This window comes from Formica exsecta, unplaced genomic scaffold (genome assembly GCF_003651465.1).
Source record: "Formica exsecta isolate Colony F162 unplaced genomic scaffold, ASM365146v1 scaffold26, whole genome shotgun sequence".
In the NCBI taxonomy this organism is placed as follows: domain Eukaryota; kingdom Metazoa; phylum Arthropoda; class Insecta; order Hymenoptera; family Formicidae; genus Formica; species Formica exsecta.
Genome location: NW_021849866.1, coordinates 372,273 through 387,127, shown reverse-complemented (window position 1 = coordinate 387,127; position 14,855 = coordinate 372,273). Strand labels below are relative to the sequence as shown.

Genomic DNA, 14,855 nt, shown 5'->3' with positions numbered 1-14,855 from the left:
CAGTAGGCAGAAAAAAAAAAAAAGGAAGAAAGAAAGACAGGCAAAGGCAGGCTTGTTTCTCGCGCGTGTTCTCTTATCCCGCGAGCCTGTCGAGTCGCGTCGATCCCCGCGTGTACCCGCACGAGATTCGCGAACCGTCGATTTTCCTAACCTCTAAAACGCTCCGGATTCTCGGAGTACCTCCTACGCGAGGACAAATTCATCTCTTGGACTCTTTCTCTCGCTCGTAGTTCCATCTATATGTCCTCTCTCTGTCCTGTCTTTGCGCTCGCTCGCTCCCATTTTCATTCCTCTATGTTTCCCTATCGCCTTTAGCTCTTGGCAGATCTTTAACAACCTCCCACCTTCGTCTCTCCGACTCCGACGTGCGAAAAGTGAGGGGAACCGTTTGGAGATCGTTTGGACACGGTGAAAAATTTGTGTGTGTGGAGAGATTATAAAAATATAGTGCGCCGCCGAGTTAAATAGCGAGGATTTGTAATCGTGTACAACAGCGATATATACATATATACATATATATTGTTGCGCGGAGTGTGTGGTGACAAGCACGGTGGCAAGATTCAACTTTCTGTCACGATCGCCGAGTAAACAGGCAAAATTTCGACGATTTACGGTCTATGAGCGCCAAGAGTCAGGGGGACCCTGGAGAAGATCACGTTTCCAGGTGTCACGAGAGTCGTTGCGTTCTTTAGTGTCGCTCGCCAAACTCGCTTTTAAAATAATGCGTCGTCATGCGTCTCCGACAAAGTAAACTCATTCGAAAAGTCATATGGAAACGCACGGTTCTCTCCTCGGCGATGACGTTTGTGCACAAAGTCAAATTTGTATCGATCACGAAATTTTACGCTCAAAAAAATTGCGCGGAGGTTTTTGCCATCTTAAATCTATATTTTTTTTTAACGCGAGCTCTCTTTCTCTCATTCATTCACTCTCACTCACTCTCATCGTCACTCGATTGTAGGCGCGCGAGGGATTTGTGTGACAGAGCGACATAATATTCCAACTTCATCATGAGATCGCGAAATCACAAGGATATCTATTATTAGCGCTTTGTTTTGGTGCAACGACATTGTATCATCCGACTTGGGGAATTACATATATGTACAATGACATATAATCCTCACACAATTGACAATTCTCAACGAATTTGTTTAGCACTTTTATATCGCATTTGTTAAAGAAAGATTCACGTGATTCTTTGATAGACATTTTCGCAATATTGTGTGATATAAAATGTAATGATTATATTTATATAGATAGGGGGGGATAGACAAGAATAATTAAGCATTTTAACGATAAATTAGAATTCTAGTATATAAACATTCACTCATCGTCACTCGATTGTAGGCGCGCGAGGGATTTGTGTGACAGAGCGACATAATATTCCAACTTCATCATGAGATCGCGAAATCACAAGGATATCTATTATTAGCGCTTTGTTTTGGTGCAACGACATTGTATCATCCGACTTGGGGAATTACATATATGTACAATGACATATAATCCTCACACAATTGACAATTCTCAACGAATTTGTTTAGCACTTTTATATCGCATTTGTTAAAGAAAGATTCACGTGATTCTTTGATAGACATTTTCGCAATATTGTGTGATATAAAATGTAATGATTATATTTATATAGAGATAGGGATAGACAAGAATAATTAAGCATTTTAACGATAAATTAGAATTCTAGTATATAAACATTCACTTTGTGATACGTACAATCTTATAACGAATATTTTTGCTCAGTGTTGTATCTTCAGAAATTTTGCAAAAAAAAGGATAGCTGTCATAAATAGGCATAACTATTCTTTCTTCGCACATATTCTATATATATCTTACTTTGTCATGTTTATAGGGTAAGAGCAGAGAGCCCTTGCAGCGACATGAAGCGCGCAGCTGCAAAAAAGCTCATTGAACGGTACTTTTACCAACTTACAGATGGATGTGGAAACCCTCATTGTGACAATCAGCATTGTGCCTCGAGTGGCAAAGTATGATTTTCAAAATTTATTTGTTCAGCTACAGTAAATTGTAAGAATTGGATAATATTTTACTTATGTATTTTATTCGCTTTTATACTAGGTTACTAATCTTACTCCAAATCAAGCAGCTGCTCAAGCAATACAATTATTTTCGCAAGAAGCAAGACTTTGCGACGGCACACAACCCAGTAAAGTCGCTCGGACTACTATAGAGCCAGGGCAAACGTCGTTGGCTAAGAGTCTACCTGTAAAAAGCGTTAATCCTACAAGCTCCGATGAAGGTATCTCAAGTTGATTTAATGAAGCTTCAATTTTGTTTCAAAGATAAAGTTACAAATTATAAGACAACATGCAAAAATAGATGACAATTGTAGATTATGTTTTGCAGATGCAAGTAACTGTAATACATTTTGATTTCTTACTAGGAAAACAAGAGCCATATCTTACAGAAGCTAAGCTTCTAGATATTATAGAAAAATGTAAAGCGGAAGATTCATATTCTTTATTAATTCGTACTTTGGGAGAGGTATTTTCTTCCGGAAAGGCATTAAGTCTCAGCTTCCAAAAGACTGAGAAAAGTAATTCTCCTTTGGCGGCGCTTCTCGATCGAGCGCCAGATACTTTATTAAGGCCACCTGCAGATTTAAACAAAGAAGCGGTACGATCTCTTCAAGGAGAGGATAAAGAAGAGGATAGCAGTGATCCATCACCTACAGTTCCTAATAATGACGATACTAGTGTTGACTTACCATCTGTTCGTAGAGCTTTTGAAGCACTTTGGTCACTTCCAGGTGTGAAAAAAAAATATATTACCTTATATATTTAACATGTAATTGTTATATATATTACTATTTATAAAGTTAAATGTTTCTTTATGTTTTCTAAACTATTAAGGTATAACTAATGACATAAAGACATTGCTTTTAAATATATAATGTCATTGATAAATATATGCTATTTCAATTTAATTAGGTGAAGTGTTCGAGTCAGCTTTGGTCAACGCATTAGTCACTTTGGCAGATGACATAGAATTAGATCTGAGAGTATTTCGCATAGTACGCTGGGACAGTATGGACAGTTTGTTAAATGTATTTCTCATTGTCTTTGAAATTCCGATGCTCGGAAATAGCGAATATTTGGAATTAGCCCTTCATATGTTATGTAAAGCATTGAGTTGCTTACCGGTAGTGGCTCAAGCTAAGTTGGCGCGTGTTTGGGCCAAGCACTGCAAATCACGGCTTCCAAATCTTCTACAGGCGCTTCAAGAACTCATCACTGTCAAGGTGCGTCTCCCGACTTTGATAGAGCGCTGATTTAATTCCAATCGATTTCAAAACGACCCCTTTATTTACTTCTCATAGTATTGAAAAATTTAATACTATGTTACAGGTAATAGGAGGATCGTTCACGCGCGATTATTGCGTCCAAGATGCGGATACTATTACCGCACCTACGAAAGTTATGAAAATTCTATACTACGCGAGTATGCTGGCTGGAGAATTAGATCCTCCTGAGCTGATATTGGGCGATGAGGCCGAATCGGCAAGTAGCGACAAAACTGTGTCACGATCGGCGATATCAGGACAAATTCCTCAGGTATCATCTCTATCGATATTCTCAGAGAAAGCTCAGTATATTTATTACATCACTTTTCTATAACATACAATGTTTATTTCAGGATCCGTTAGCGACAGAATTAGGAATTAACGCATTAGATGCACGTAAGCCATTCATACCATTTACTGATTTCTACAATGAACCGCTTAGCGATGCCATAGAGATGGACAAGGATTTTGCTTATTATAAGAGTGAAGAACCGATGAAATTTAGTTTTATGAATTATGCTTTTGTTCTTACACCAGCCACTAAAACTTTGGGTTTATATTATGATAATCGCATTAGGATGTACAGTGAACGACGTATGAGTTTTTTACAAACCGTTGTTGGGCAACCTACTAATCCATATCTCAGATTAAAGGTTTGTTAATTCAATGAGATGATCAATCATATAAAAGATATCAGTATACGAATTACATATTTTATTTAAACAGGTGAGGAGGGATCATTTGATAGATGATGCATTGGTGGAATTGGAGATGGTGGCGATGGAAAATCCATCCGATCTAAAGAAGCAATTGGTTGTCGAATTTGAGGGAGAGCAAGGTGTCGACGAAGGCGGTGTATCTAAAGAATTTTTTCAACTAGTTGTAGAGGAAATCTTCAATCCCGATTATGGCATGTTTACAACCCAGGTCAGAATTTTAAAAAATTAATTTTTTTATTTCTTTTTCTTTCAAAGATTGTGTGCATTTTCCTTCAAGGACAAAAACATACAAAATGATCAATTTCATCATTAATTTCCATAATAAAATTTTTCACTTTTTATGCATATTTTCTATCTTTATGATAGAAAATTACATAATAGCTGCGCTGATCTAACGTATATAATCGCCTTTCGTGGTCATAATTTAATTCTGTGAAACATGATTACCTCTATATTTCAGGAAGATACACAAATGACATGGTTCAATCCGACGTCGTTTGAAAGTGATGCACAATTCACGTTAATAGGCATCGTCCTTGGCTTAGCAATTTATAACAATGTAATTCTAGATGTACGTTTTCCAATGGTAGTTTATAGAAAACTGCTAGGTAGAAAAGGTGCTTTTGCGGATCTCGAGGATTGGAGTCCAACATTATATCGAACAATGAAGGAATTAATGGAATATACAGGAGATGATATGCCGGAGACATTTATGCAAACTTTCCGAGTGGGATACAGGTATGTTTTAAAATAGTTGAGAGAATCATGCACACGAGTGTGAACACTTCTCATTATATCTTCATTTTATAGAGACGTATTTGGGTCGTTATCGTTCCACGAACTCAAAGAAAATGGCGATGAACTGTACGTCACGCAGGAAAATAAAAAGGAATTTGCCGACCTTTATGCGGATTTTTTGCTCAACAAATCCGTGGAGAGACAATTTAATGCCTTCAGACGTGGCTTCCAGATGGTTACAGACGAGAGCCCGCTCGCATTACTCTTCAGACCGGAGGAGATTGAGCAGGTACAATCGTGTACAATCGTTGATATAGCGTAAACGTTATATCGAACGATTATTCTCACGATATATATTTGATACGCGCGCAGCTTGTTTGCGGAAGCAAAATATTCGATTTCGCCGAGCTGGAAGCAGCTACGGAGTACGAAGGCGGCTATACTGTTGACAGTGAAGCGGTACGTAACTTTTGGCGCGTAGCGCATTCTCTACCGCCTGAAAGTCAACGGAGGCTTCTTCAATTCACCACCGGTAGCGATAGAGTTCCGGTCGGCGGTCTTTCAAGGCTCAAAATGGTCATTGCCAGACATGGTCCGGATTCCGACAGGTAAAGTAACGTTAATTATTTTATATTTTGTCTCTCATTTATATATTATTAGCATGTAATTAACACGTATATTTTTCAGATTGCCAATAGCGCACACGTGCTTTAATGTTTTATTATTACCGGATTACAGTACAATAGAGAAACTGCAAGATCGCTTATTGAAAGCAATTAATTATTCAAAAGGTTTTGGCATGTTATGAGCATGCTGCACATCGCCCCACTTTCTTCCCCAGTCTTTCGAATTATATATTCGAAGTTCACGATAAAACTCGATTCCTCTTTTGTCATTTTGATTGCAGCTATACTATTTGGAAGTATCTGTCATAATAATTGCAAATTGTGCCAGTGCGTTTAACATGGAAACATTACTTGTTGTAATATGAATCAACAACAAAAGGCTCCTAACATTCTAAAAAATTTCAACGAATCAAAGAGAGAGAATGAGTCCTTTGTACAAAACAGATATAACTTGAAAAACGCTTCACAACTATTCTTGCATCATTGCAAGAAATCGCTTGTACCATACTGTGTACTTTTTCTATTAAAGTAAAGATAATGAAGATTGATTTCATTAGCTATTTCGAAGTGATTGAGAGAAGAAGTGCAAAAGATGAATGTGAGTGTAAAAATATGGAAAACCAAGCGAAATCACATTATAGAAATAAATAAATGTAATTTTAGCAAGACATAATCGACAGAAACAGGATGCGTTTCGGAAACTCGACGGTTGCAACCGTTACATAATTTCATTAGATGATGAGGGTTAGTTTACAGAGTTGAACTCTTCTCTCATTCCTGACAAGCTAAACAGAAAATAATCATTATCTTTTTTTTTTTAGATAGTGAATCGTTAAGCATAAGTCAATCTGATTTAATTTATATATTATTTTAATTAAAAGCATTGAACTTTATTGATTTTATAATAGATTTAATTTAACGTATTTATGATATTAACAAATTGCACAATACTTGGCTCGCAGATAAGAGTAAAATTGATTTGTATTTATAAATATAATTTTCATATGCAAACAAGAGGGGATTTAATTGTATATAATATAATCATAAAGTTGTTAATCGTTTACAGATGTACAATCGTTTAGCTTCCTGAACGCATCTGATGCTGCAAAGCCGAAGACAACCCTTTTACAAAAAACACATTGAGCTAATGTCACTCTGGAATTTTTCTTTTTTTTTGTAAAGTAAGGCGTGAAATAACGGCGCTTTTGTATGTACATTTCCTTTCACTTTCTAACATTTTTCTCATGCATCACGCGCGTCATGATCAAGTATAGTATCAAATAGAAATTGAATTTGTATAAACGTTTATAATAGGCGGCATTTTTTCTCTTTAACGGCTGACAGACAGTCGTTTTATTGTTATTCATGTGACAATAAAGCTCTTGAAACAAGAAGCAAAACTTTCATCTTTTATTATTAATTACGTTTGTCAATTGTAAATCAGTTATATAATTTTGAGTACATGTGTGTGCGCGCCTCAGCTCAGGAGGAGAAAAGCGCAGGGCTCTGTAATGCAGTGGATCGTGGATCAAGGAGCTGTGGCATAACTGATCCCTGATCAGGTATCAGGTAAATCTTATTCCCCAATTTTACATAAAAAAAAGACTAAGCCAAACCAACTGAAAATGCGACGGTGATTTTTAGTGTAATACAGCCTTAACATGCTGAAAAATACCCATTAGTGCCGGTCTACAATAGTGATTTAAGCTCTAAGCCTTAAGAAATTGACTAATCACAGTCAAGTATGAGGAGAATACTCGACTGTGATTAGTCAATTTCTTAAGGCTTAGAGCTTAAATCACTATTGCAGACCGGCACTTATGTGATCTATATGATCGCGTATCGCGATCTTTCTTTTCGCGTAATGAAAAATGAGTAATGAAAAAGTTCATGCGGAAAAGTTTCACGTGAAATGTGAAATTACGTGATCGACCCCCAGGTCCAAGGTCCAGGCCTCAGATTGCGATCAGCTCTATAACGTGTGTAACTGTTTTCTGCACAAATCGACACTGGTCTAGTTTCCACCGAAGTATTAATTCGCATTTAGTGCGGCGTAGGACTAAATTTAAGTCGATGGAAATACGACTGATTGCGTTCATTTTACTCCTACTCCGATCTACAAGCTTTGTCGGAGTGGCAGCGAATTGACACGAAATTTAGGCGGTGGAAACCATAGACATACAGAATGGACTGAGCGCTTAGAACATATATAAATGGAAAGAGAATGCCTTTGTTTCCCGATAGAAAAACATGTCGGAAGGAAGTAAGAAAGAAAATCATAGTTGCCTCTCTCTTGTGAGTTACTTTGCTCAAAAGTGCGCATGCGCGGCCATGTGTGTGTACACAAAAGTATGTATACTACAGACACGATGCTTGTATGTGTAGTTACTCACAAGAGAGAGGCAACTACGATTTCTTTCTCACTTCCTTCCGACACTTTGGCCGGTATTCATAGTCCGTTCTTATATTCAAGATCGTCTTAAGTACGATCTTAAGATGCTAAGCGGCCATTTCATCGGTTGAATGAGATCTTAAGACGACCCAAGACCACACTTAAGACGATCTTGAATATAAGAACGGACTATGAATACCGGCCCTAATGTGAATTTTCCATTAACGAGTTAAACTTCGGTTAAAGTAAGTTGTGGAACTGGGCCTAAGGCTTAGAGCTTAAATCACTATTGTAGACCGACACTTACCAGTTCAACTAAAGAACACACGATAAACACAAAGGCTGCGTTCCGAAAGCACGCCTACGCGCTGAAAGTGTTGTTCTATCTTTGTTATTTACGGAAAGTTGAACAAGGACAAAGCATGCTCATAGCGCTAAAAGCGTGCTCCTGGAACGCAGCCAAAAATGTAACCTAGGGGTCTAGTGGGGCCTAGGGCCTAGAGATGGTACCAGTGTCTAGAAATTGATAACATGATGATGACATGACTTCCCCGGCATTAGAATATATATTTTTTTTTTATTGAGATATAAGTGTGGTGACGTTGACCCCTTAGAATATATATTATCATATTACTTCTTATATTAACGTATATAACAAAAATAAGGTATAAACGTATTAAAAAAATATATACGGAATGTGACATTATTATTATCATTACTTGTGAATAAATTGTGATTCCGAACATATACGCAAACAAGTGACTTCGAGAAATTGCATCAGACAATTTGGTCCCGCGACTTGACTTCATACAATACAATACTATATCTATATATTATACGAGATATTGCATTATCACTAATTAAAAGTTAATAATTAATTAGTTGAATAGAGAACTACAGCTGTTAATAGAAAGCTGTCGAATAATTCGTCACGCATAAGAAAAAGTAATTTTCTATATGTGACAAATAAAATAACAACATTACTCCATTTTCAAATTTTCATCAAGATTTTAGGATACAATTTTGTTGTCAATTTGTAAGTAATTCTATATTAAGAGAGTAAGTTTTATATAGTTCTACAAAACTTATTAAAATATTAATTATTATTGTAATGCTATATCTAATATTGTACAACTATATTAGAAATATGTATAAACAATAGCAGAAACCTTAGGTAAAAATTTTTTTCTACAAGACTACAACCGTGTATGTTTGCTCTGCTTTTTTTATATAATTTTTTAAACAATACATTCTGCATTTCCTAGTTTCAGGATGGCAAAATCACCAATTAGCGTACTCCAAGAATTATCAGTTAAGCAGGGATATGTTCCTATTTATAATTATACAGGTGTAAAGAAAGTTGGGATTTACGATCAATTTGTATGCAGAGTAGAATGTAAACAGTTCAATGCTGAAGGTGTAGGAAATTCCAAAAAAGACGCTAAGCAGAATGCTGCAGAAAACATGTTATCATTATTGACCGAGGAAAATGAACTTTCAGTATTATCTCCAGTCGCAAACAAAGCACAGATCTCTACACCGACAAAAATCTGCGAGCCAACATCACCATCAAGAATTCAGGCTCTGTCAAGCTCTAATGTTAACTATGTTGGATTACTACAAGTAAAGTTTGATCTGCTTATTGGATATTTAATAGATTAGCTATTGCACTATAATATCCGGGATATTATAATGCAATAGCTAATCATTAGAATATAATATAATTTCTTTTTTATATGCAGGAATTTTGTGTACAACAAAAGTTAATGATCAAAGATATATTATACGAAGTTGTCGATGAAAGTGGACCACCTCATATGAGAATCTTTACGATAGAAGCCAGTATAGGATCTGTACGTGAAAAAGGTTCGGCACAATGTAAAAAGATTGCCAAACAAGAAGCTGCAAAGAAGTTACTACAACATTTACATCCTGATATAAATAACTTATTGAAGGGAAATAAGAATACAAATTACAAAATGCTTGAGGATACTATACGAAAACTAGGTATAGGAATATCAGAATGTATAATTAGCGAGCCAGCATTACCAGTTGCAAGCCTATCGAAGAAGGCACAAACGTTGTATATGAAATGTAACAATAAGGAGCTTAAAGTGACCAGGCAGGATTTTCTACTCAAAGATCTTCATAATTTATTCGAAGAAACTTATTCCAATAAAATTTCTTTTAATATGAGGGAAAAAATGCAAACTGTACGGGACAAATACACCAATCATGCAGATATAATAGAAGAAGTCATACAAGATATTGTGAGAGCATTAGAAGTCAAGATAGAAAAAACTATTTTACCTAGCTTAATGAAAGGCTATATAATATGCTTACGCCTGTCATCCAATCCTATTATTACACAATTTGGCATGGATGAAACTAAAGATAAAGCAGAGATTCAGGCAAAGTATAATATTATTGTAACTGTTTTAGCACTTTTAAACATTTCTTAATGTATATATGTATAGAATAATAGAGCACGTATGAACAAACAGATAAAAATAAGAAATATCAATTTTCTTTTAGTTACATTTATATATTTTTAAGTAATAGCTCTGAGATTATATAATGATTGTGAAATTGTAAATTTATATATTTTATTCAATTATTTACTTTTTGTAAATAAAAGTAATTACAAAATATAAGATTATTGTAATAAATAATAGAGATTCCATCATCACATTTTAATTTTATATAATATGCAAGTTGAATGTCCAAACTTTACGCGCATGCGCAGCTTTCGACTATTCGTTTGAGACACGTTCCACTTGCCGATTACAACGCTCAGAATCATCATCTGTCTTTGTTTAATTTTCGGTGAACAACAAAGATGAAATGATACCGTGAACGTTGCCAATATCAAGTGAAATATGCCTTTGGCGCCAAACTTCTCTCGATTTTTCGTTTATGCAGTTAAATGATAATCGTGTATTTTTCCAAGGTTTCAGTCTCGAGAGATACATCGATTAATTTGAAAAAATGTCGGATATACGTATTTTGGGTAAACGATTAGCACAACGCGTCGGGCAAGAAGCGATCGTGCTTGGCAGAATCACAGGAGTAAGAAAATATTCCAAGTTAAATTAAGGTTAGGTTAGGTTATGATGTTTACCGGCATCCGAATTATACTACGAATATAATTAATATCGCTTTTCTTTTTGCAATAAACATTAATATTGTCATTAATATAGTCTAATAGATTATAATTGAACAAAATATTAATCCTCTCGCTTTTTGTAATTTTATCTTTAGAAAATGCCGAAGAATTTATCCAAGTTAACTAATTTCTTTAATGTTTTATAGAATAATTTCGTATTTGATAAATATTTATATTTTGATAATATATATTATATGCGTGTACCGCGCGCGGTTTGATGCGATTTGCAGAAAAGTTCGGATAGTAAGAGTGCAGAGATAACAACAACGGATGATGCTCGAATCAATGTGGCATTCCCAAAATCGCTCGACGAAGATATCTCGGGTTACGTGGAAGTACGTGGTACTGTGAAGTCAAAGTCTACTATGTCTTGCAACAACTTTCTATTGTTTCCTCTAAGCATGACGAAGGATTTTGGTGAGTAAAATACTTCTCATCATTAGCTTTTTCTTCGCTAAAAGTATCAACTGTGCTCTTAATTGAAATTTGCTATAGATGTAAATGGCTACAATACCATGGTGCATATGCGCTGCGCAGTGGGTAATCAATTAGAGGGAGTGTTTTGTGAAAATTGATACAAACAAATATAATAAAATTGATAATATATGCAAATTGTTTACTGTTGCACACTTTTTACATTCTATTACCTATTATGGCATATGTCCGTTTTACAAAACTGAAAATGCCATAAAGAAAATTATTTAGACACGCTGTCCTTTGTCTGTACATAAAATTGATCCAACTAAATCTGATAAACATAACAGAAACTGAAAATAGAACTACAAACACATTATTAACATTAAGTAAGAATAACTAAAAAAAATTTTATTTACCAGAGATACATACCCTTATGTCACAGTTGCATTACGTGTATAATCTAAGGACGAACAGCGACAGTTGCAAGATGTCACTGGACATTCGGTATGTTGTCTAAAACAAAAAGAAATTAATAGATATTAACTTTTTTTTTTCCTTTTCTTTTCTTTTTGAAACTGAAAATAGAACTACAAACACATTATTAACATTAAGTAAGAATAACTAAAAAAAATTTTATTTACCAGAGATACATACCCTTATGTCACAGTTGCATTACGTGTATAATCTAAGGACGAACAGCGACAGTTGCAAGATGTCACTGGACATTCGGTATGTTGTCTAAAACAAAAAGAAATTAATAGATATTAACTTTTTTTTTCCTTTTCTTTTCTTTTTTCTTTGTAAAATCTTGGACATTTCTTTTTCTTTTTTCAGTACTCTTCTCTTTCCCGATTATATATCATTAACATAACTCAAACATGTATTTTTATGACTTGTCAAGTTAACATAAATGTAATCGCGTGTTCTTACCGAAACCACTGGGCAATGTGCTCGCTGTGTCCACCATGTTTACATGTTAGGCACCATGTGAACCAGCTATTGAATTCTGTAAGCCTGCTATCGCATTCTTCGCTTCTACTACCACCGGGACTAGGGGCGGTTTGTAGTCCACTGACAGTGCCCATATGCATCAAACATATCGCGCAACGTGGCAAAGGTTTACGGCAATTTGGGCACGCCGTCATCTACGATTGAAAAGGACATTGAGGAAAGAAAAACTCTTCTCGCAAAAAGTGTAGACAAAAAAACCTACCTTTAATTTATTAGGCGTACCGCCTAATCTGCCAAATGGAACCCTTGTCCTGCTCAATCCTTGCATGAAAGCAGATATACTCTTACCACAGAAATTACAAGAAACGTGTATCTGTTGCAGTGGTCTTTCTTGTGGTGTCGAGGATCTCATAGCAATGTCAAATCTAGCTCTTTGAAACCATAATTTCCATGCATTCAAAAGATGTCTGTAACTGTAACAGCAACCATTAATACATGCAACATCGGAGAGAATGCCGATTATTCGATAAATATTTACAGATAGAAAATTAATACTTAGTAATCCACACTTGAACTTGATTTTCTTGAAGCAATTTGGGCGCAAAAGCTCTGATAGCAATTAGAGCACAACTCTGAACATCCGATGTGATCTCCAAATATTTATTCAATAATTGTATACTTTCCATACTTGCCCCTGAAGCACAATGTATGTATTAATATGTATGTATATGTGTGTGTAGTTAATATTGTTGCATCTTGTATTATTACGATTCTGCTGCAGCTCTATTAATTCTGTTAAAATATTCCTGTTGTATATTTTTGTTATTTTTTAATATTAACAATGTTGCTTTTTCAATAGCATGAGCGCATCTTGTGATAATGAAAATATAGAAAGTGTCTCGAGACATTAACCCGTGAACGCAACAATATTATATAATTATATATATAAAACATATTTGAATCACACACCTGTAAGCAAGAAGCCTGCTAGATCTCCTTCTTCGATTAACTTTTGAGTCAATCTTTTCAAATATTCGTACAGTTTATTATCAGACAAAAATATAAGAGCAAATGCTATTCGATCTGCGACAGCCATACCATTTTCGTTCTACGATATCGTGTTTATTAAGCGTCTAATTAATTTTTCGTCAAAATTTGATCTACATTTTCATATTTATTATACTTATTATACTTACAAGTACACTTTCATAGGAATCGTTATCCGCTGTCAAGAAACCGAATGTTGCTCTTAGATAAGGATCCGATAATTGAGATTTAGATTTCTGACAAGATTCCCTCCACAGTGTGGTGCGTTCCTCGGAGAAACCCGATAATGCCATAGCTACCATATTCAGAATGGTCGTTTGTTTTTTGCTGGCACCCCGATTTAAAATATCTATAGCCTGTCTTAGGCAGAGATTAAATACCGCGAATGCCGCTGCTTTCGCGTATGCACCTTCCCTTTCCAATTTCTCCAGATATGTGTTATCATATGCAGTATTGGTTTCCTTGTCAAATCGCAAACCGCAAAGATGAAGACTCTTCTCTCTGTCTGCGGATCTACAAGTATCAAAATTACATTAGATATGTACAAACATATTCGCATATTTATATAGATAAAACAATCATCACCTATAAATTTTTGTTGCATAATTCGAACCTATATCCGCCCAGGAACGATGAATGACTTCCGACTTTAAGAAACCATTACCTAAGTTTTGCTGACTGTCCAATTTCAAAATTGTCCTGTATAAAGATTGAAAGCATTAAACATATACATTTAAATATACACGTATATTCTAGCTGATGGCACATTGTAATTTTACCTCACACCAGGATATTGATTATTGTCGGGGCTTTGAATAGTGTTGTCTTCAACTAAAGAGCGACTCAGATATAACCATTGCCACAAATTCTTCAGAGTTTCATTTTCGGCTATGTCGCCATTTTGCGCTAAATCTGTCTGCAAATACATGCACATATAAGAGTATGCCAAAAAATGAACCTAATCAAAGATAGAAAAAAACAAGAGACTAATACGAATCTGAAGCAAAAGATGAAGAATTAATATTAAATACTCTCGATGCTAATATTAGTTAGAAACATCTATGCCAATGCCCAAGGTTTAATAATATTCCATCATTTGTATTATCCACTTACAAGCAAGCCATATTCGAGCATAGCACGTCTTTTAGTTAAAACTGAGATATCATTCAATTCCTTATAAATGCTATCCTCGCTGTTTATATATTTGAATGATTTAAAAGCATAATTCCACATAAGACACGATCGAGCAGACCAGTTGAGTGTTATTCTCTCACATACAGTGTAATCGGTTACTCCTGTAAAATCAAAATGCTCCAGTAAACAATATTGTAACTGCGTTACGGTAAAATACGAGAATTATATTCTAATATAAGATAAGATTATATATTGTCAGATACCTTGCAGCGATATCGCCAATAATCGATTCTCATCAGTAAGATGCCATGAAAAGCTTATAGGACTATGCCACGGCGGCAAAACCACTCTT

At 35.3% G+C, this 14,855-nt stretch overlaps 4 protein-coding genes across 15 annotated transcripts in view; 3 read left to right on the top strand and 1 right to left on the bottom strand.

Annotated features, from left to right (window-relative positions):
• Positions 1 to 6,787, top strand: LOC115236763 (ubiquitin-protein ligase E3A). 6 transcript variants are annotated; one of them, XM_029809434.1, is made up of 12 exons: positions 1 to 408; positions 1,862 to 1,997; positions 2,089 to 2,269; positions 2,414 to 2,779; positions 2,961 to 3,271; positions 3,378 to 3,584; positions 3,667 to 3,966; positions 4,040 to 4,240; positions 4,493 to 4,770; positions 4,843 to 5,059; positions 5,143 to 5,378; positions 5,458 to 6,787. In XM_029809434.1, exons 2-12 carry the CDS (start codon positions 1,890 to 1,892, stop codon positions 5,576 to 5,578), a joined length of 2,526 nt encoding a protein of 841 aa, XP_029665294.1. In that variant the 5' UTR covers positions 1 to 408; positions 1,862 to 1,889; the 3' UTR covers positions 5,579 to 6,787. The 6 variants fall into 6 exon arrangements, with proteins under 6 accessions (XP_029665294.1, XP_029665293.1, XP_029665292.1 ...); XM_029809433.1 differs by having other exon boundaries at positions 1 to 421; XM_029809432.1 differs by having other exon boundaries at positions 1 to 592.
• A 1,491-nt stretch (positions 6,788 to 8,278) lies between these two features.
• On the top strand, positions 8,279 to 10,432 carry LOC115236849 (RISC-loading complex subunit TARBP2-like). 2 transcript variants are annotated; one of them, XM_029809562.1, is made up of 3 exons: positions 8,281 to 8,824; positions 9,054 to 9,411; positions 9,531 to 10,432. In XM_029809562.1, the coding sequence occupies exons 2-3, from the start codon at positions 9,061 to 9,063 to the stop codon at positions 10,248 to 10,250; spliced, it is 1,071 nt and encodes a 356-aa protein (XP_029665422.1). In that variant the 5' UTR covers positions 8,281 to 8,824; positions 9,054 to 9,060; the 3' UTR covers positions 10,251 to 10,432. The 2 variants fall into 2 exon arrangements, with proteins under 2 accessions (XP_029665423.1, XP_029665422.1); XM_029809563.1 differs by having other exon boundaries at positions 8,279 to 9,411.
• Positions 10,433 to 10,561: 129 nt separating this feature from the next.
• On the top strand, positions 10,562 to 11,566 carry LOC115236850. The gene is made up of 3 exons (XM_029809564.1): positions 10,562 to 10,857; positions 11,185 to 11,371; positions 11,450 to 11,566. Exons 1-3 carry the CDS (start codon positions 10,777 to 10,779, stop codon positions 11,527 to 11,529), a joined length of 348 nt encoding a protein of 115 aa, XP_029665424.1. The 5' UTR covers positions 10,562 to 10,776; the 3' UTR covers positions 11,530 to 11,566.
• Positions 11,554 to 14,855, bottom strand: part of LOC115236847 (GATOR complex protein MIOS) — a 5,286-nt gene continuing 1,984 nt past the window's right edge. Inside the window, exons 6-16 of one of the 6 annotated variants that reach the window (XM_029809551.1) lie at positions 14,767 to 14,855; positions 14,483 to 14,664; positions 14,149 to 14,285; positions 13,955 to 14,068; positions 13,519 to 13,882; positions 13,292 to 13,430; positions 12,878 to 13,016; positions 12,585 to 12,795; positions 12,302 to 12,516; positions 12,018 to 12,109; positions 11,554 to 11,792 (exon numbers count right to left, since the gene is read on the bottom strand). In XM_029809551.1, the coding sequence (XP_029665411.1) occupies positions 12,028 to 12,109; positions 12,302 to 12,516; positions 12,585 to 12,795; positions 12,878 to 13,016; positions 13,292 to 13,430; positions 13,519 to 13,882; positions 13,955 to 14,068; positions 14,149 to 14,285; positions 14,483 to 14,664; positions 14,767 to 14,855 (1,672 nt within the window). In that variant the 3' untranslated portion in view covers positions 11,554 to 11,792; positions 12,018 to 12,027. Of the gene's footprint in view, positions 11,793 to 11,942; positions 11,959 to 12,017; positions 12,110 to 12,301; positions 12,517 to 12,584; positions 12,796 to 12,860; positions 13,017 to 13,291; positions 13,431 to 13,518; positions 13,883 to 13,954; positions 14,069 to 14,148; positions 14,286 to 14,482; positions 14,665 to 14,766 lie in introns of those variants that run through there. The other 5 variants (XM_029809553.1, XM_029809554.1, XM_029809552.1 and 2 more) reach the window with 5 other exon arrangements.

What these genes read in the sequence shown, in the direction of transcription:
- LOC115236849 (XM_029809563.1), top strand. Translation starts at nt 9,061, where the DNA reads ATGGCAAAATCACCAATTAGCGTACTCCAAGAATTATCAGTTAAGCAG. An exon ending in ACTATGTTGGATTACTACAA is followed by an intron (nt 9,412 to 9,530) that starts GTAAAGTTTGAT and finishes TTTTATATGCAG; the next exon opens with GAATTTTGTGTACAACAAAA.
- LOC115236850 (XM_029809564.1), top strand. Translation starts at nt 10,777, where the DNA reads ATGTCGGATATACGTATTTTGGGTAAACGATTAGCACAACGCGTCGGG. An exon ending in TGCTTGGCAGAATCACAGGA is followed by an intron (nt 10,858 to 11,184) that starts GTAAGAAAATAT and finishes TGCGATTTGCAG; the next exon opens with AAAAGTTCGGATAGTAAGAG. An exon ending in AAGCATGACGAAGGATTTTG is followed by an intron (nt 11,372 to 11,449) that starts GTGAGTAAAATA and finishes AATTTGCTATAG; the next exon opens with ATGTAAATGGCTACAATACC.
- LOC115236763 (XM_029809430.1), top strand. Translation starts at nt 618, where the DNA reads ATGAGCGCCAAGAGTCAGGGGGACCCTGGAGAAGATCACGTTTCCAG. An exon ending in GGAGAAGATCACGTTTCCAG is followed by an intron (nt 665 to 1,861) that starts GTGTCACGAGAG and finishes TCATGTTTATAG; the next exon opens with GGTAAGAGCAGAGAGCCCTT. An exon ending in ATGGCATGTTTACAACCCAG is followed by an intron (nt 4,241 to 4,492) that starts GTCAGAATTTTA and finishes TCTATATTTCAG; the next exon opens with GAAGATACACAAATGACATG.